General features: G+C 42.2%; 1 protein-coding gene across 1 annotated transcript in view; it reads right to left on the reverse strand.

Annotated features, from left to right (window-relative positions):
- The window catches only part of mthfd1l (methylenetetrahydrofolate dehydrogenase (NADP+ dependent) 1 like), a 147579-nt gene extending 127032 nt beyond the window's left edge, over positions 1 to 20547 (reverse strand). Inside the window, exons 1-7 of the mRNA XM_080200111.1 lie at positions 20305 to 20547; positions 14046 to 14130; positions 12132 to 12176; positions 4953 to 5006; positions 3606 to 3727; positions 2513 to 2613; positions 1000 to 1136 (exon numbers count right to left, since the gene is read on the reverse strand). Of these exons, the coding sequence (XP_080056237.1) occupies positions 1000 to 1136; positions 2513 to 2613; positions 3606 to 3727; positions 4953 to 5006; positions 12132 to 12176; positions 14046 to 14130; positions 20305 to 20495 (735 nt within the window). The 5' untranslated portion in view covers positions 20496 to 20547. The remainder of the gene's footprint in view (positions 1 to 999; positions 1137 to 2512; positions 2614 to 3605; positions 3728 to 4952; positions 5007 to 12131; positions 12177 to 14045; positions 14131 to 20304) is intronic.
- Between the last annotated feature and the right edge of the window lie 332 nt (positions 20548 to 20879).

The following is a 20879-nucleotide window of genomic DNA, read 5'->3' on the forward strand; positions in this document are numbered from 1 at the left end:
TTTTCAATTCTTTAAATTAAACTTAATTTTTGTTTCAATGAAAAAAGCCCCAATGTTTGAGCCTCGCTTCACAGCTATCTATACCTTCCCATTCCTGACATCCACCATAAGCATTTATTCCCTCCATCACTGGCATACAGCAGCAGGAGTGTGTAAAACCTATAAGATGCATTGCAACAACTTCCAAACATGCAACCTATGCCACTAAGGGGAGCAGATGCATAGGAACAGCATCACCTGAAAGTTTCACCCCAAGTCACAGATCATCCTGACTTGAAATTATATTGCTGCTCCTTCATTGCCACTGGGTCAATATCCCAGAACTCTCTATTTAATCATATTGTATGACCAGCAGCAGTTTAAGGCAACATCATAATCTTCTCAAGGATAATTAGAGATAGTCAGCAAATGCTGGCCTAACCAGTCATATTTGGATCCCAGGAACAAATAGATGAAAATTATTCCAGTGAAGTTTCAATATGCCCTTTCCCTGGCTTTAAGCTCCATTTTGTATTAGGTACCAGAACAGACCTGAATACTCCAACTGCTTGCTAACATTAAATACCTGAATAATCAGGCAGAGAAACACATCAACTACAGCAGAATTTCAGGCACAATTAATTCACCTCCAAGTTCAAAGATTCTACGATACAGTCCAATCTCAACAGAATTCCTTGGAAAAATAAAGGAATCTTCCTTTCACTGCATCTGTTTTTTGCCCTCATGTTCTGTCATTTCAAAACCTTAATGGATTTTCTTGTATTTCTGAAACTCAGCACAAAGGAAAGCACATAAACTGGCGACAAACATCTTTGACATGGGGGAAAACTAGTTATTCAATTTAGGCAATTCCTCAGATTTTGGCTAAATTTTTAAACTTAATATCAATAGGATTTATAGAAGCCTCAGTAAAACGATTCATTAAAACAGAATAGTGTTGAATTTTAAACAACTGACTTCTACTTTCAATATCGTGCAGGTTTAGATCAGGGTTCATACCAGTTCCTTGATGTTTCTGTTCTGCCATTGGCAGCTCACAACTGTCATCCCTTCCATCTGTAAAAGTTTCTGCAGAGCTGTTTCCTGTGAACTATTGTCACCTATGATCAGTACCTTCCTCCCAAGAGTACACAGATCTGGAAGACAGGTGGAATATAAAAGATCAATTCTGTGCGTACACATCAAGCAGAAGTTTGTAAGTTAAATTTAATAGTGGCTGATGATCATATAAACATGCTCACAACGTAATTGGGCAGGAAGCCAAAGCACCGCAAACTGGTACCAGAATCAGCGTAAAGTACAATAAGTGAGCAATTTACTTGGTGAAAGGAAGTACGAAAGAAGGTATTTGTAAAAGCTCATTCTCAGTGGGCAATTTGTTGACACAAACAAATTGTCATGTTTCCTACATTACAACAGTGAACATGACTGCCATGTGAACTGGATTATGGTGAGGGAGAGTTGCGCATTGTCAGCCTAACTCTCTTGTCCTGACCGATCTTGGTCCAGTGCCAAGACAACTCTACATGGCTAGAAATAGATTCAAATGCAATGGGTGGTAAGGACATTTTCACTATCTTGTCAAGCTCTATGTATTCTACAACATGGCTCTGGCCCATCTTCAAGATCACTGGACCTTTGGGTGAATAAGGCCAACCTGCCTGCTGGAATTAGTCTTGATATGCCAGGGCAGACAGATCCCCAAGTCACCTAGGCTAGGAAACCTGCCCAACAAAGTGAATTACCAAGCCCTGGCCACTGTTGTATCTTAACAACTACGTGAAACTACAGTGAGAGCTGGGCGAGGCCCAATGCAGAATGAGCCACTCTAAAAAGTGTGGCAAGTCTGTCTGCAAGAGGGGCCACCACTCCCTTACATCCCCCACACCCCAATAATAGTAACTACATCTCAAGAGTACTTCACTGGCCCTAAAGTGTTTTGGGATATTGTGGGTCAGGAACAGCTCTGGAATTCTCTTCATCAATCTCTCAGCCTCTCTATTCTACTTCAAAATGCTCCTTAGTTTCTATCCTAATATCTCATGTGGTTTCTTGTCAAATTTTGTCTAATAACACTATTAAGAAGTGCCACTGGATGTTAAAGATGCTATACAAATGAAAGTTACTTTGTATGCTTGAAGGAAAATTTTGCAGGGCTATGGGGAAAGTCTGGGACTAATTGGACAGCTCTTTTAAAAGAACTGAATGGCCTTCTATGCTGTGTGATTCTATTCTATACAGAAGCTGAGAGCCAGCTTTGACACAGGACTACCAGAATCTGATCTACCAAGCAGTAATATAAAGGCAAGGTCCAGCAAGTGCTCCCAACTCAAACCACCAGAGACAAAACAGTCACCATTTAGCACTCAAAAATTAACAGAGACAAAACTGGATAATAAACCAATAAAAATGCATTCTTTTTCTACTATTGTTAAGCAAGGTAGGACAGTGTAGAGACCAGTAGCATGTTCAAGAAATGGGAAGATCCCAGTATTTTGCCTGCAGTTCTCACCTGCTTGCTCCAGTAGTTCAATTACTGCACTCGCTGTTGGAGGCACAAAGCATTCATCGAAATTCCCACGAACCAATCTTCCTAAATTAACATCAGTGATTCTGAGAAAGAAGCGCAAGTTTTTCAATTTAAAAATAAGTGACAAACCAGAGATTTATTGGTAATGAGCTTCTACAATGAACCCATGACTATCTGTTTGAGAGAATCTAAACATCTCTCCTAGGTATTCAGTGTCATCGCTATCTCAAAATCTCCTACCATACCACCCTTGGAGAAGGACACATCTGAGCCAGTCACTAATGCTGGTGTTTATAGAAAACAAAATCTTTGAGAACTGTTGCCATCAAATGGGGGTTTAGCTTTGAGTTTACTTATGCCAAAATCTTTTAGGAAATGTTTGTGGAACTACTGTTAACTGTGTAAAGCTGTTCTTGTATCTTTAAGTGGTTTTTAAAATTTCTTTTAGTAAATCTTTAAAGTGTTAAAGGCTTCACAGTAGTATGAAATTTACATTACTGGACTTCAGATACCTCCTCTTAATATACAACTTGCAAACCATTATGGTAGTTTGTTCAATTTCCCTTTGGGATTTAGGCAGCCTGGTACTTAGCATTTGTCATACCACAACACTTCAACCATCCTTTCAGACTGTGCATTCCAGGCCATTTGCTGCAAAAAAAACACTTTATTGCTCATCACCTTTGATTGTTCTGCCACTCATTTTAAATTAGTGCACTCCTGTTCTCTATCGAATCTTCTCTCTATATTCATTTATCTTAAGGAACAAAGCTTGATTTTAAAATACTCAACCTTGAGTCAAATCTCTCCATAGTCTTCTCATCTCTGATCTTCTCCAAACCTACAACTCTCCTAGATCTCTTATCCATTCTGCACTCCCTTCACAAACCACTGGCAACTACGCCATCAGCCATCTTGGTCCCATGCTCTGCAATTTAATGGTCATATTGCTTTTAAATGTTGTCTGTATCTGCTCTTAAGCCATTACTCTCCCAGAGAACATGAAGCTCTCAGCATTCACCAGCAGATCCCAGTGGTGAAAGTACATCTGCTGAAGGAAAGTGAGAACACTCACCCGTCAACATCTTTCTCAGGAATCACTGCATTTATTGCTTCATTGCTCATAACAGGACTCCGGGGAAGAACCAAGCCTTGGATTTTAGGGTCTTCATTTAGCTTCATGATTTCATCTAAAAGCTAAATCACCAAAAGAAAATGTAATAATAATTTGCTCTTATAATACACATTTACACGACCAAATATTATCAAACATGACTTGACAGCAAGCCTCAAGGAGATGTTAGGACAGATGAGCAAAAGCTAGGTCAACGACGTACATTTCAATGAATGTCTTGAAAGGTGGGAAATACAAAGAGGTTTAAGAGAGGGACTTCTAGAGATTAGGGCCAAAAGAGCTGAAGGCATGGCAGCCAATGATAAGGTAAAGGAAATCGAAGGGCCAGAAGCCAGAATTGGAGGAACACTTTCAGACGGTTGTATGGTTGAAGCAGGTTACAGAGAGAGGGAGGGATGAAATCATAAAGGAGGAATTTGAACACAAAGTTGAGAACTTGAAACTTGAAGTGTTGTCAGACTGGGAGCCAACGTTTATCAACAAGTTCAGAAATAATGAGTAAAGTGGACTTGTAATACGTTTGGATGAATTCATGCTTATGGAGGGTGAAAGGCAGAAAAGCAGCCAGAACAGAATTGGACTGGTCAAATTCAGTAGTTTCCAAAACATTTGCAGTGGGTAACTCCAACTCAAAAATTAGCTTTTCCCCTGTTCTACAGGAATAGAATTGAAAAGCAGAGAAGTTTACCTCAAATAGGGCCTTGGTCAGACCACATTTCAAGCACTATGCACAGTTCTGGTTTCCAAAGTGCAAAAATTGAACCAGAGTTGACAAGAAAACCTAAACAGGACATTAATCTTGTCTCCAGAAATGAGAGGTAACCTGAAAGAGGAATTAAAATTATGAGCTGGGCCACATGTTAAGAGTAGAGATATTCCCTCTGGTAGGGGGGTCCAGAACTATGAAAAACCTTCTTCACTCAGGAAGTGGAACACATCACCACAAGCAGCAGCTGATGTCAAGAAGACAACTATATTTAAGGAAAAGCTAGGCATGTGTATGAGGAAACAGAATGAAAAGAAATGGCAATAGAGTGAAATGAAATAAGATGGCAAGGAGGCTTGTGTGCAGCATTAACGGCAGAACAGACCAATTATGCAAATCTAGTTGTGCTTTACAGTTTGCATAGTTATACGTAACCAGCCTAAGGTCTGAATGGGAATGAAAGTAATTTTGCCTATTACCAGGCAATTGCAAATCATCTATCCATTTTACACCTCACCCAATTTTCTAACCTGAACTAAATAATCAAAATCAAAATAATGAATGTCAGCAAACTCAGTCACCTCTTCTGTAGCAGTTCCTTCTGGCAGACAAATATGCACAACATGTAACCCAACCTAAGGAAAAAGGAAAAAAAATCTTGAGACACTAAGAACATTCATCAAATAAATATTGGCATTTTATAGCACTTTTAGAGTAGAAGTTTCCTTTAAAATTATCTAGTAATTAATGTAGCTTATGAAATTAAACCATTTAGCACAAGGTCAAATGTAAGATGTGGCTCAGTGGCAGCTTTCCTCTTCTTTGTGTCAAAACACAGTTTGCCTCACTGAAAGCTTGAGAACATAATCAAGCCTGACAGACCTAATGCAATATGAGGAAGTGCTAGACTGAGCAGAGGTGCCTCAGTTTGGGTGAGATGTAAAATTAAGGCACCATTTACCCTCTCAAGTGGATGTAAATGCTCACGTGATACTATTTCGAAGGGGAGAAATCCCTAGTGACCTGGCCAATATACATCCCTTGATTAAAAAAATGATAATCCGGTCATTATCACATTGGCAGGATTGGTGGGGGTGTGCTGTGAATGAATTAGCTGCTTAATTTCCTATATTACTTGGTGGAAATTGTGTCTCTGGACATTGTGCATAGAAAATAGGCTCTTTGATTGCTTTCCAACACTGAATGACTTTTTCACTGAAGTTAATTCCACCCTGATGAGAATATTTTCAGTGACGTTACGCAGCACCTGTGTGGCTTGCATTCTTCTTTGTTGGAATACTTCTCTCTGTCAGATGAGCATGATATGTGGGTTCACAACCCATTAGTACTGACAGACAGGTCAGGTGACTTATCAGTGCACGATTATGAGAGCCCGAATGACATGACTTCTGACTCCGCACTGAATCACTGCTTCCCAACTTATTGTTGGAGCAACTTAATGCACGAATATCCTAAGAGCCATTTGTGAGCTCCTTCCTTCTGCTTTGATGTAGTTGCGTGAAAATGGTTCCTCCTGATACACAGCTACAAAAACAAAAAACGGCAGTCAACTGAGTGCCACAAATGAGAATCCAGCACTCCAACGTCACATAAGAACATAAGAACATAAGAAATAGGAGCAGGAGTAGGCCATCTGGCCCTTCGAGCCTGCCCCGCCATTCAATAAGATCATGGCTGATCTGTCGTGGCTCAGTTCCACTTTCCCGCCCTCTCCCCATAACCCTTAATCCCCTCTCTTATCAAAAACCCATCAACCCGCTTCTTAAAAATATTTAGCGAGGCAGCCTCCACCACTTCAACGGGCAGAGAATTCCAGAGATTCACCACCCTTTGAGTGAAGAAGTTCCTCCTCAACTCCGTTCTGAACCGCCCCCCCTTTATCTTGAGGCTGTGCCCCCTAGTCCTACTGTCTTTTTTGAGCGGGAAGAGTCTTTCCACCTCTATCCTATCCATCCCATTCATCATCTTATACGTCTCAATGAGATCTCCCCTCATTCTTCTAAACTCTAACGAGTACAAGCCTACAAGCCTAACGAGTACACCCCTGACATCAGGCGGTTATGCGCGCAATGGGGGCAGCACCATTCCTCACACTGAAGATGACAGGAAGGTCAGCCTTCAGTTATTAACAATAATTTTTTACTGGTGATATATGCATACAGACAGCTAGAAAAAAAACTTGATTACATCTGATTTCTGTGTTTGCATCTATTTTATGGCAAAAAGGGTGGCGGGGGGAGCGGTTCTTTCGGGATACTATGAGAATGTTTGGGGTTCCACAATGCTCTTGGGAAGTCATTAGGAGAAAAAATTCTGCAGCTCAAAAAGCTTGGGAAACCCTGCTTTAGGACATTTGGTTTATAAGAAAGATGCTGTATAAATGGAAGTTCCGTCTTCTTTCCTGTAGAGAATTTTATAATCATCTATTCTCTCTACACTTGTATTTATCAGCATTTTTGATCCCTTTAAAGCATACTGACCAGAGTTACAGCAACACAATGGCATAGTGGTTAGCATTGCTGCCTCACAGTGCCAGGGACCTGCATTCAATTCCAGCCTTGGGTGACTGTGCAGAGTTTGCACATTCTCCTCGTGTCTGCATGAATTTCCTCCGGGTGCTCTGGTTTCCTACCACAGTTCAAAGATGTGCAGATTAGGTGGATTGGCTAAATTGGCCCAGGTAGATTAAGGGGATTAGCTGGATAACTATGGGGGTCTACAGGGACAGGGCCTGGACGGGATGTTTTGTTGACGAGTCAATGGACTCGATGGGCCAAATGGCCTTCTTCTGCACCGTAGGAATCCTTTGGGATTCTACGATAAGAACAGCAAGGCGGTCATTAATTGAACATGTTCCATCATTCAATTTACCCATTCTAGCTCAACATGTCTGGATATCCTTACCGAATAGAATTAATGCCCTGACAGGGATTAATTCTGGTTCAACGAGAAGCATAAAACAGCATGCCAGGAACAAAATTAGACATACTTCAAAATGAGGTACCAACCTAATGATACCAAAACACAGAACTACAAACATACTAAACTGAGGAAGCAACATACTATTGACAGAGCTAAACTCTCAGAACCAAAAAATCAGATTGGCAGCCCTGCCCACAAATGACACGGACAGTTTAAACAATGAAGGTGAAGAGAAGGCTCTGTAAACATCTCCACTCAATAATTGGGGAGACAAGCACATCAATGAAAAAGACAAGATTATGGTTTATGCAATCCTCTTCAGCCTAAAGTGCATAACCCATCCCTGTCCTCCGAGATCCCCAGATTCACAAATGCCATTCTTCGGTCAACTCATTTAATTTCACGTTATCAGGAAATGGCTGAAAACAACGGATATGGCAAAGGCTGTGGGAGCTGACAACATCCCTATAGCAGTACTGAATACTTGTGCTCTAGAACTAGCTGTGTCCCTACAGAAGTCATTCTATTGTCAGCTTGATGCCAGTGTTGTATGCTGCAATGTTCCTTTTATTCATTTACTACAAGTGCAGGCATTGCTGTCTAGGCCAGCATTTATTCTGAATCACCCTCATGAAGATGGTGATGACCTGCCTTCTTGAACCCATGCTGCCCCTCTGGAGTAGGTACATTCACAGTGTTGATAGGGAGGGAGTGCCAGGATTTTGACCCACTGATAGTGAATGAACAGTGATACATTTTCAAGACAGGATGGTGAGTGGTATGGAGGGGAACTTCCAGGTGGTAGTTTACCCATGTATGTGCTGCCCTTGACCTTCAAGATGGTAGCAGCCCTGAGTTTAGAAGGTGATTGCAGCAAATTGCCTAGGTATGTTCTGTCCATAAATAAGAAAGATCCAATCCATATGGCAATCATTCAGTCTACTCACAAAAGTGATGGACACCACTGTCTTGACAGTGCTATCAAGTAGCACCCAACCTCAGCAATAACCTGATCACAGATAAGCAGTTTGGATTCCAAAGGAACCACTTAGATCCGGACCTCATTATAACCTTGCACCAAAAGTTGTGAATTTCAGAGATGATGTAAGAGTGACTGCTCTTGACACATCATGCGGCATTTCACCAAGTGTGGCATCAAGAAGCCCTAGTAAAATTGAAGTCAATGGGAATCGGAGAACTCTCCACTGGCTGCAATCATACCAGCACAAAAATGGGGATTGTTGTTGGATGTCAACCACCTCCCTCTTAAGATGCCACTTTAGGAATCCCTCAGAGCAGTGTTCTAATCCCAATCTTCAGATGGTTCTTCAATGACCTTCCCTCCATTGTCGGGTCAGAGGTGTAAATAGTTGCATAGTATTAAATACCATTCATAAACTCTCAGAAATTTTGAAGCAGTCCATGCTCGAAGGCAGCATGGCTGGAACAACATTCAGGCCTGGTCTGACGGGTAGCAAGTAACTTATGCCAAATATCAAGCACTGATCTATTCAAATAAGACAGAAGCTAACCATCCCCCTTGAGATTCAATAGCATTACCATTGCTGAATCTTGCATCATCAATATCTGGGAGGTGGCTTACCATGAACCAGAAAGATGCTTAGCAGAAGAACCAACATGAGGAAAAGTCGTTTGTTTTAATGTGCGGGTTAGCATCCAGGATCCAGAAAGATCCAAATTCCCCTCCAACTGGATTTTCAAGTTTGCTGACGATACCACTATAGGGGGTCGGATCTCAAACAATGATGAGACAGAGTACAAGAATGAGATAGAGAATCTAGTGAACTGGTGCGGCGACAATAATCTCTTCCTTAATGTCAACAAAACGAAGGAGATTGTCATTGACTTCAGGAAGTCGAAAGGAGAACATGCCCCTGTCTATGTCAATTGGGATGAAGTAGAAAGGGTCAAGAGCTTCAGGCTTTTAGGAGTCCAGATCATCAACAAACTGTCCTGGTCCCCCCATGCAGACACTATAGTTGAAGAAGCCCACCAAAGCCTCTACTTTCTCAGAAGACTAAGGAAATTCGGCATGTCAGCTATGGCTCTCACCAACATTTTTGATGAAGCATTCTTTCTGATTGTATCACAGCTTGGTATGGGTTCCTGCTCTGCTCAAGACCGCAAGGAACTACAAAAGAGTGAATGTACACTAATGTGAATGTATCCCAAACCATTAAGCAAACCAGCCTCCTATCCATTGATTTTGTCTACATTGCCTGCTGCCTCAGCAAAGCAGCCAGCATAATTAAGGACCCCATGCATCCCAGACATTCTCTCTTCCACCTTTTTCCTTCGGGAAAAGGATGCAAAAGTCTGAGGTCACATACCAACCAACTCAAGGACAGCTTCCTTCCTGTTGCTATCAGACATTTGAATGGACTTACCTTGCATTAAGCTGATCTTTCTCTACACCCTAGCTATGACTGTAACACTACATTCTGCACTCTCTCATTTCCTTCTTTATGAACAGTATGTTTTGTCTGTATAAACCATAAGAAACAATACTTTTCACTGTATGTTAATACACATGACAGTAATAAATCAAATCAAGTCATAATGTGATGTGGCCGATTTAATCATGGTATCATAAAGAGAATTGGATAATGATCTAAAAAAAACTATCTGCAGGACTAAAAGCCAGAGGAGTGGGACTTGTAGAGATCCCGCATGGACACAGCAAGCCTAATAACTTTCACCTTTGTTTGAAAGTCATTGAATGGTTAAAAAAATCTTAAATCATTTTATGGACATTTGTAACTCAAGTTCTGTGACTTTCTACCTGTTCATGCCATCTAGTGGCTAGCAAATAAAAAACACGCCTAGATCGGAGGTTCCCCCCCTCACACGGCCTACAACACAAGATGCAATGACAATTGGGGAGGCACACGTGTAAATGTCCTACACACCCTGCCTAGGAATGTTCCCATGTATGCTATTTTCACACAGAGGCTGACCTACTCACTTTTAATAACACAAAGATGCAAACATTTAAGAACATAAGAAATAGGAGCAGGAGTAGGCCATCTAGCCCTTCGAGCCTGCCCCGCCATTCAATAAGATCATGGTTGATCTGTCGTGGCTCAGTTCCACATTCCCGCCCTCTCCCCATAACCCTTAATCCCCTCGCTTATCAAAAACCCATCAACCCGCGTCTTAAAAATATTTAGCGAGGTAGCCTCCACCACTTCAACGGGCAGAGAATTCCAGAGATTCACCACCCTTTGAGTGAAGAAGTTCCTCCTCAACTCCGTTCTAAACCGCCCCCCCTTTATCTTGAGGCTGTGCCCCCTAGTCCTACTGTCCCTTCTGAGCGGGAAGAGTCTCTCCACCTCTACCCTATCCATCCCATTCATCATCTTATATGTCTCAATGAGATCTCCCCTCATTCTTCTAAACTCTAACGAGTACAAGCCTAGTTTATTCAGCCTCTCCTCATAGCTCAACCCCCTCAACTCCGGCATCAGCCTAGTAAACCTCCTCTGCACTCCCTCCAAGGCCAAAATATCCTTGCGTAAGTATCTATTTTTGTTAGAACAATGCAGTTTAAGGGGCAATGTTAAATAAATTAAAACTGCAAAAGGATAGGTCAGATTGATGAAAGTAAACAGGGAACAATGCATTCATGGTACGGGGTCAATGAGCTAATAAGACAATGAAACAGAAGAAAAACACCAGCACATACCAGCCTAACGACAACAGCTACAGTCCTCAAGGATTCTGCCCTCACAGGACTCACATATTACAGGAGCATTGACATCAGTATAGACTAATGCATAAAGGGCACGTGAATCCATGCAGGTTACTCAACAAGGTGAGACAATGAGTTCTCAGAAAGATTGCACCATTTGGATGAGCAAACAGTTGTTTGCACTGGCTTTAACCAAGGAGTGGGTGAAATTTAAATAGCATCTGTAAGGGAACAGTACTGGGCATTGTAGGGCATTTGGTGAAAGCCCTGACTACTGCTGTTAGTGTGCAGATAACAAAAAACTCCACTGTTTGCTGTTCTGTGAGAATTTAGATGCAGATATTGACACCCCAAGCTGAGAAACATGCTTATAACAGACCAGCAAACTTGTCAATGAAAAATCCAGCAGCAGAGGTACAAACAGGGCCCATGAACTGAGATTTCAATAAGGGAGACTAGAGCTGGGAATCAAATTCAATTTGTTTTCAAAGAGGAAAGTTGGAAACGTTCCAACACTTTTCTATGGCTAGAATCATGAAGACAGATGAAGCTAGTGAAAGAGAAAAGCTTTTTAGTTACAAGAGATTGAAGTTGTTTGATTCAGATTCCAATTCATAGAAGAATCAGGAAGGAAATGAAGAGAAACATTATTTCTCTACAACTTATGATCAGGAATGCACTACCTGAAAGGCTAGTGGAAGTACATTCAATAGTGAATTTCAAAAAGAAATTGAATATATATTTAAAAAAGGAGAATCGTGCAGGAAATAGGACTACTGGACAGAGCTGGCAATGACACAATGAAAAGTCTGACAACACCAGGTTTTAGTCCAACCTATTTATTTGATAATATTATCAAATAAATAGGTTGGACTAAAACCTGGTGTTGTCAGACTTTTTACTGTGTTTACGCCAGTCCAATGCCGGCATACCCACATAATGACACAATGGCCATACAATTCTGTGATCAAACATGTTGATTAGATCATCTGTTAATTCACTGAGGTAAAAAGAAATTAGGTAAAATTAAGTGACAATCTAAGTGTGCAAATGATTAACAATGATGTTTCAAGTCCCAACATTTTGAACATGATTGAAAACTCACCTCTTCTGCCATCTTTTTGACCTCCAACATATCATCATCAGTGATCTAGAGGGAAAATAATTACCCTTATAAAAAACAGAAGAACTTTGCAAGTTGCAATAAGTGTATTTACTGCTTTTCAGAAAACATGCACAAGCCACAAACATAATTCTTCCTGAAGGTTATTGAGCAGGATGGTGGAGCAATGGGATGGCAATCAACCTAACTACAGAAAATCTCATATTTACCAATATTTAATTTGACAGAAGTGGAATTTTTGTGCATTAGAGAAATAAATTTTAATGACCAAGAATCATTACACTTCTCCTGTAAACAAAGACACATTGGTGAGACTGGTATGCAGTTCCAGGACTTAGATGATATTGAAAATTTTAGGCAGGATTTTACAGCCCCTCCCATCAGTGAATTCTTTCAGTCCTGCCGAAGTGTTTTGAACAGCTCCCTGCATTTTCTAGCTCTGCTACAACAGTGTGGTAAAATTCCACCCCTTAAGCTATTGGAATCTGTGTACCAATGGTGGCTCAGTGGGTAGAATTTGCACCTCGGAGTCAGAAAATCCTGGGTTTGGGCCTCACTCCAAAGATTGAAACATAAAGACTAGGCAGAACAGAGTGCACTGCAATGTTTATGAGGCCTTCCTTCAAATCAAATGTTAAATCAAGATGCATTTGTATTTTCAATTGAACATAAAAGTTTCCTGGATTATATTTATCCCTCAACCAACATTAATGGCACAGACAAGCTGGTCACTTATTGTATTGCCTCCGGTTTGTGGGATCTTCATGTGCATCAATTGGCTGTTGCATTTTCTACAACAGTGATTACACTGCAAAATTACTTGATTAGATGCAAAGTGGATCCTGAGGTTGTGAAAGGTGCTTCATAAATGCAAGTCTTATATTATGATTCAGTTAATGTAGCATCTGTCTGCCAGACTGATATGCATTTAACCAACACACAACTGGTGCTGCCCTCTTAAACCCTTTGCTGATTCTGCTGAACACAGTAAAAAGTCTGACAACACCAGGTTTTAGTCCAACCGATTTATTTGATAATAGATTCACAAGCTTTCGAGGTTTCCCTCTTCTTCAGGTGAATGAAGAGTTCTGGCCTCAGACAGTACATATAACAGCACAGACAGTTTACAGATTACTGATTAGAATGCGAATCTTTAAGACTTGAATAGCAGGTTAGGTGTAAAGATTCGCATTCTAATCAGTAATCTGTAAACTGTCTGCGCTGTTATATGTACTGTCTGAGGCCAGAACTCTTCATTCACCTGAAGAAGAGGGAAACCGCGAAAGCTTGTGAATCTATTATCAAATAAATCGGTTGGACTAAAACCTGGTGTTGTCAGACTTTTTACTGTGTTTACGCCAGTCCAACGCCGGCATACCCACATCATGATTCTGCTGAATCCAGAGGCAGCTTAATCAGCTGCATTCAGTTTGTTTTATATTGTCAGGTTATCATCAGCACCTTAATGTAGTGGTTATATTACTGAACTGACTATCCTTACATGAAACCTGGTGAATTAAAGAATAGGAATCATTAAAAATCCAAAAGGTTTATTTAACATTCTTAAAAGGGATGAAACTGGTTGCTCCCATCCAGCATGGCCCATAGGTGACACCAGTCCCATGCCAAATGTAACTATATACTAACTGCTCTCACAAGTAGCCTAGAACACCACTTGGTCAAGGGCAACTAGAATTAGGCAATAAATTCTAGTTTATGCCCTGATAAATGAGCACCGTCAGGTGTTTAATAACAGCAAAAACATGAGCTTCAGAGACCAAAGTAAACCATCAAGGATAAGGGCAAGATAGGTTAAAGATGGAAATACATTCTGATTGTTGACCAAAAATAAATCTAACAATGTAAGTTTACTTTTCATGAATCTTAAAAACTAACCTGAACAATGGCTAGCCCTGGATGAAACCGTGGCTCAGACTTCTGCAAAGCTGCCAATTCTGTTTTACAACTCATGATTATTTGCCTAGAAAGAGAGTTCAACAAACATGTTCAGTTAGTTTTTACGTAATTGTAATCATCTCTATTGAGAAAAACAAGCATTGTATCAATGCCCAACACACCTTCCATTTTTCTTTGGATCAATTTTCAGCCTACTCCTTTCACATATATCATGGACTGTATTTACACAAACGTAGTGCAAGCACACTGTGGTCACACATGGACCAGTGCTAATTTGGAGTTGGGACTCAAGTAACTCTGCAGTAATGCTGAGCAAAGATTCCTTCACTCCTTTTAAACTACAATCAGAATGGGGTTCACTCCCAGTGTAGGTTAAAACTTAGATGATGTAAAATGAAACAGCTCCACAGAGATCTCTGCGGTAACCTGTTACTTATTGCCTGCCAATCAGAAAAAGACCTATTTATGCAAACTCTGTTTCCTTTCTGTCAACTAGCTTTTTAACCAGCTTAAGACACATACCGCAATTCCATGCATTTAACTTTACTTAGTAGTCTGCTACATGAGAATTTCTGAAAGTCTAAATAGACCACATCCACTGGCTGCATCCTCAAAGAATTCCAACAGATTTGTCAAGCATGGTTTCCCCTTTGTAAATCCATGCTGACTTTGTCTGATTATATCACTGCTTTCCAAATGCTGAGCTATGAAATTTTTGATAATAGACTCTAGCAAATTCCCCTGTACTGATGTTAGGCTCACTGGCCTATAGTTCTCTGTTTTGTCTCTGCCTCCCTTTTTGAATAGCAGGCTCACATTAGCTACCCTCCAATCTGTAGGAACCTGAGCAGCATTCAAAGAATTTTGGAAAATAACTATAAATGAATCTATTATTTCCGGGGCCACTTCCTTCTGGGATGAAGATTATCAGGTCTTAGAGATTAATCCATCTTCAATCCCATCAATTTCCCCAAAACCATTTCTCTACTGATACTGATTTGCTTCAGCTTCTCACTAAAACTTGTTTCTCTCAGAACTTCTGGCACATTATTTTTTGTGTCTCCTTTGAAACATCAGAAGCCAAGTATGAATTTAGTTCTTCAGCCATTTCTTTTGTCTGTGTTATGAATTCTCCCATTTCTGATTGTAAGGGGCCTACATTTGTACTTGTCAATCTTTTTCTCTTCACATATCCATTGAAACTTCTACAGTCAGTTTTTATATTCCCTGCTAAGTTATTTTCCTACTCTATTTTCCCCTTCTTAATCAATCATTTGAAAGTCTAAATAGACCACATCCACAGGCTGCATCCGCAATCTTTGCTGAATTTTAAACTGCTCCCAATCCTCAGGTCTTTTCTTGCCAATTTGTATGCTTCTTTGAATCTAATACTATCTTTAATGTCCCTTGTAAGCCATGATTTGGCCTCAGTTCCCTTACCACTCTTGCGCAAATCAGGAATAAACAACTTCTGGAGTTGACCTATTAGTTCCTTAAATGCTTGCCATTACCAGGCCGCTGTCCTTCCTTTCAGCAATGTTTCCCAGTCCATCATAGCCAATTCATGTCTCATATTTCATATTTACATTTATTGAGATTCAGGACCCTGATGTCAGAATCAACTACGTCACTTTATGGTCACTCATCCCTAAGGGCTCATTCACAACTAGATTGCCAACTAATTCTTTCTCATTGCACTAATGCCCAGTTCATGATGGATTGTTCCCTTGTTGGTTCCACAACATACTGGTCCAGAAAACCATCTCATAGCCAGAAATTCCTCCTCCACTGTACTATTACTAATTTGATTTTCCTAATCTATTTGCAGATTAAGGCCACCCATAATTACAGATCCATAGAACAGAATATTCATAGAATCCCTTCAGTACAGGAGGCCATCGAGTCCGTACAGACCACAATCCCACCCAGGCCCTATTCCCTTAACCCCCACATTTACCCTGATAATCCCCCTGACACTAAGGGCCAATTTAGCATTGCCAATCCGCACATCTTTGGATTGTGGGAGAAAACCAGAGCACCCTGAGGAAACCCAGGCAGACACGTGCATCTCTGATTCCCTATCTAATGCTTTTCCCAATATTACCACTACAGTTTGGTGGTCTGTATACCACTTCGACAAATGTTTTTTGCCCCTTTGCATCTCATAACTTGTGCCATACAGATTCCACAATGCCTGTGCTAATATTTTTTCTCAATATTGCATCAATTCCCTCAATCACCATCACAAAAACAAACTATCCAATCATTACTATATTGTTTGCAGGAATTGACCAGGTTCAAATTGGTTACTGTATTCCTTATATTACAGCAGTGAGTACACTTCAAAAAGGACTTATTTGGACATGAAGCATTTTCAAACGACTTGAGGTTATGAATAGATGGACAGAAATACAAACTCTTTCACTCTCCTTCCTTGTCAAATACATTGCTGTATTGGAATTGCTGTAAAGATAATGATTTGCTTTTTATTATGCAACTCAAATACAATTACTGTACTTCTTAAAAAAAACATTCACAGGATGTGGGTTTCACTGGCTGGACCAGCAATTACTGCCCAACATTAACTGCATTTTGGAGGACATTTGCGAATCAATCACATTGCTGTGGATCTGGAGTCATATGTAGGCCAGACGCGGTAAGGACAGCAGATTTTATTTCCTAAAGGACATCAGTGAACGAGATGGTTTTTTATGTCAATTGACAATGGTCATCATTAGACTTTTAATGTCCGATTTTTTTTTTATTTTGAATTCAAATTTCACCATCTGTTGTGGGTCCCCAGATCTTGCCTGGATCACTAGTCCAGTGATAATAGCACTATGCCACTGTTCTCAAGCTCTATCTAATCTTAAATCATGATGTGGAGATGCCGACATTGGACTGGGATAAACTCAGTAAGAAATCTCACAGCACCAAGTTAAAATCCAACAGGTTTACTTGGCAGCACAAGCTTTCAGAGCACTGCTCTTCATCAGGTGAGTGAAGACTTGTGTTCACAAACAGGGCATATACAGACACAAACTCAATTTACAAGATAATGGTTGAAATACGAGTCTTTACAGGTAATCAAGTCTTAAAGGTACAGACAATGTGAGTGGAGAGAGGGCCAAGCACAAGTTAAAGAGGTGTGCACTGTCTCTAGCCAGAACAGTTAATGAGATTTTGCAAGCCCAGGCAAGTCGTGTGGGTTACAGATAGTGTGACATACTGATAGTCAAGTTACACACATGAGGATGGCCTCATGTCACACTATCTGTAACCCCCCCCCCATGACTTGCCTGGGCTTGAGCGTTAGTGAGATTTTGCAAGCCTAGGCAAGTTGTAAGCTTGCAAAGACCCAGGCAAGACTCAAGGACAATTGCATTTGATTGATGGTCCTCCTATTGGATCCAGAGGATGTGACAAAAGCATTGCTGATGGAATTTTTCTCACGCGCTCATGTATTACTGATTCTTCATCTATGAACTAGAGAAGTAGGTTGGCTATTTCTCTGAGGAAAGCATCACAGCTTCCACCTCCCCACCATCAAATGAGAAACAATCATTGGACAGTAATCAGGGGCAATTTTAACCTTTGAATGAGATGTACAAGGAATCACTGCACCAGGACCCAATTACATCCTCTATTACCCCTCTCCCTTTAAACCTCCCTTCTAGTCCCTCCAACTACCTTAAACTCATTCAGGACCCATTTTAACCCTTCTTTTCTTCTAAAGGCCTCTAATCTATCCCTGGACTCCTTTAACCAACAGCCTGACCTCTGCAGTCTGCCCTCCCCCTTCACCATTTAGCAGCGGCACGGTGGTTAGCACTGCTGCCTCACAGCGCCAGGGGCCTGGGTTCAATTCCAGTCTCGCATGGCTGTCTGTATGGATTTTACACACTTTCCGTGTGTCTAAACTGGTTTCCTCCCACACTCCAAAGATGTGTTGTTTAGGTTGACTGGCCATGGTAAATTGCTCCTTAGTGACAGGGGGATTAACAGTGTAAACAACTGGGATTATGGGGACATGGCCTCGAATCGCCTCTTTCTGCAGTGTAGGGATTCTATGATTCTAACTTTTTAAACCCATGTCTACCCACTCCCCAGAAATTTTTTAGTCTCTTCCTTCCACCACACCAAACCCACCCCTGCCCAATGACCTTTTTAAATCCTCCCAACCACTCCCCTAGGCGTACCCAAGGCATCTCTTAAAATATAATAAATAGGAGCTGGTGTAGGCCATTTATCCTTCCATACCTGCTCTGCCATTCAATGTTATCAAGGCTGATCTTCTTTCAAATCATTACAGCAATCCAACTGAGCATCCACAGTACTCTGGGCTAGAGAATTTCAAAGATCCACAAACCTTTCTGAAGAAATATCTCCGATGACTGACTGATCCTTTATTCTGATACTGTGACTCTTCTGGCCTGGGGAAAGATCTTTCCAGCACTTCCTCTTTCCAAACCCTTTTTAAATATTTTATATATTTCAATCATTCCAAAGAATGTGGTCACATAACTCCTATATGACAATTCCTTTTTTCTGAAAATCAGTCTAGTGAACCTTTGCTGCATTCCCTCTAATAGTATGCATTTTGTTAGGTCAAGAGATCAAGATGGTACCTGGAGAATTGTGTACAATCTCACAAATGCCACATCCAATTTACTATAATGTCTTCACTCTTATCCTCCAAACACTTTGTAATAAAAGCAAGCATGACAATTAATTCCCTAATTGGTTGTTCCATGTGCATATTAACTTCCTGTAACACGTGGACAAGCAGGTTCACCCAAAGCCAATATTTCCCAATATTTAAAATTATAAAAGAGATTGCTTTTCATTTTTCCTTCCAAAGTAGAGAAATTATATTCCACCTGTATTGCTCTAGCCCAATCACAGTTTATACACCCAAGTGGCCACCTCACACTTAATAAATGTCCATTCTACAGACCATTTTAACTCTAGCCTTATTTTCCCAAGAAATTCATTTCCACTATTTAACCCTCCTTTTTCTCCACATGAACATCTTTAAAGTCCTTTCGTACACTCCCATCCCACTGCTAGGAATCTTTAAACTGTTCTCCGTCTCCCCCTCACAGGGCACCTTTAACCCTTTTCTCTCACTCAATCTTACTCTCTCCCGACAAGAATCTCTTTCAGTCTCCAATCAGACCTTTCTCTCACTGTCCCACCAGGACCCTCCTTACAGATTTTATCTCCCATACTCTTTCAACTCTTCTCTCCCCCCAGACCTTTTAATCCCCATCATTCCCCAAGCCATGACCCTTTTGATTGCTCCCTCTCCCCTTGCCAAGACCCAGTTGATCTCCCTCAACCCCTCTGTGAAAGCCCTTTGATCACCCTCACTCTCCATGCCTTGACCCCTTTTAGCCTATTCACCATCCCATCACTCCCATCCCCTCCAAAGGTTCCTTTGATCCCTCACTCTCCTACCATGATTCTTTTAACACCCCTCACTCCACCAGGACCCCTCTGGCCCCTCCCCCACTCACTATAAGTTCAGAGCCCATTGATCCCTCTGACAAACCTCTGCAGAGAGATCATAGATTACCCCCTCACCCTCCCCGCCTGGACCCCTCTCGGCCCCCCTCACCCTCCCCGCCTGGACCCCTCTCGGCCCCCCTCACCCTCCCCGCCTGGACCCCTCTCGGCCCCCCTCACCCTCCCCGCCTGGACCCCTCTCGGCCCCCCTCACCCTCCCCGCCTGGACCCCTCTCGGCCCCCCTCACCCTCCCCGCCTGGACCCCTCTCGGCCCCCCTCACCCTCCCCGCCTGGACCCCTCTCGGCCCCCCTCACCCTCCCCGCCTGGACACATTTGATCCCCCTCAGTTGCTCTGCCTAACCGCCTTTGATCCCCTTCACTTACCCCACCTGAACCCCTTTGATGCTCTCACTCTCCCCGCCTGGTCATTTTTGATCACACTCACTCTCCCCGCCTGGTCATTTTTGATCACCCTCACTCTCCCTGCCTGGACCCCTTGGGTCCCCCGGTCTCCCACTCAAGGCACCTTTTAAAGGCGAAGGGGGGTTTAAGGGGCCCCTCCGCCGCCCCCTCCCTCCCATTCCCCAGGGTCCATTTAAACCCCTTATCTTTACCTCATACTCTTTAGCAGCCTATCCCGCTAAGCACGGATCTCTTTAACCTCCCCCCCCCAACCCCCAAGTTTTGAACTCTCAGCGCCGGGAGGGCACGCGAGGCTGCGGCTTTACCTGACGCTCTTCATCACCCCGGTGCCGGGAGGCGGGCTGCCGGGTCCGGATCGGAGTACAGGCTCTTCCTTCATACCGGTGGCCGGTAGGCGCTGAACAAAGCCCCGGAGGCCGGGCGGGAGCCCTCCAGCTCCGGCCGTGACCAGCGCCCCCAACGGCCCCCGGCTCCTCGCCGACCGCAGCATCCACATGGTTTCAGCTGGGATGGAACAAAATGAAACTCGAGTGAAGATCGCCCGCTGGTCTATAGCCACGCCCCCCCTGTAAAGCCACGCTCTCAACTCCTCCCCCCCATGCGATACAGCAGTCCCGCCTCCTTCCTCCCGGCCCAGCATTGGCTCCGCCCCTTCGACGTCAGGTTCCTCTGACATAAGAACATAAGAAATAGGAGCAGGAGTAGGCCATCTAGCCCTTCGAGCCTGCCCCGCCATTCAATAAGATCATGGCTGATCTGTCGTGGCTCAGTTCCACATTCCCGCCCTCTCCCCATAACCCTTAATCCCCTCACTTATCAAAAACCCATCAACCCGCGTCTTAAAAATATTTAGCGAGGCAGCCTCCACCACTTCCAACGG

The sequence above is a fragment of the Carcharhinus amblyrhynchos genome, chromosome 12 (assembly GCF_965287045.1).
Source record: "Carcharhinus amblyrhynchos chromosome 12, sCarAmb.v2.hapA, whole genome shotgun sequence".
In the NCBI taxonomy this organism is placed as follows: Eukaryota; Metazoa; Chordata; class Chondrichthyes; order Carcharhiniformes; family Carcharhinidae; genus Carcharhinus; species Carcharhinus amblyrhynchos.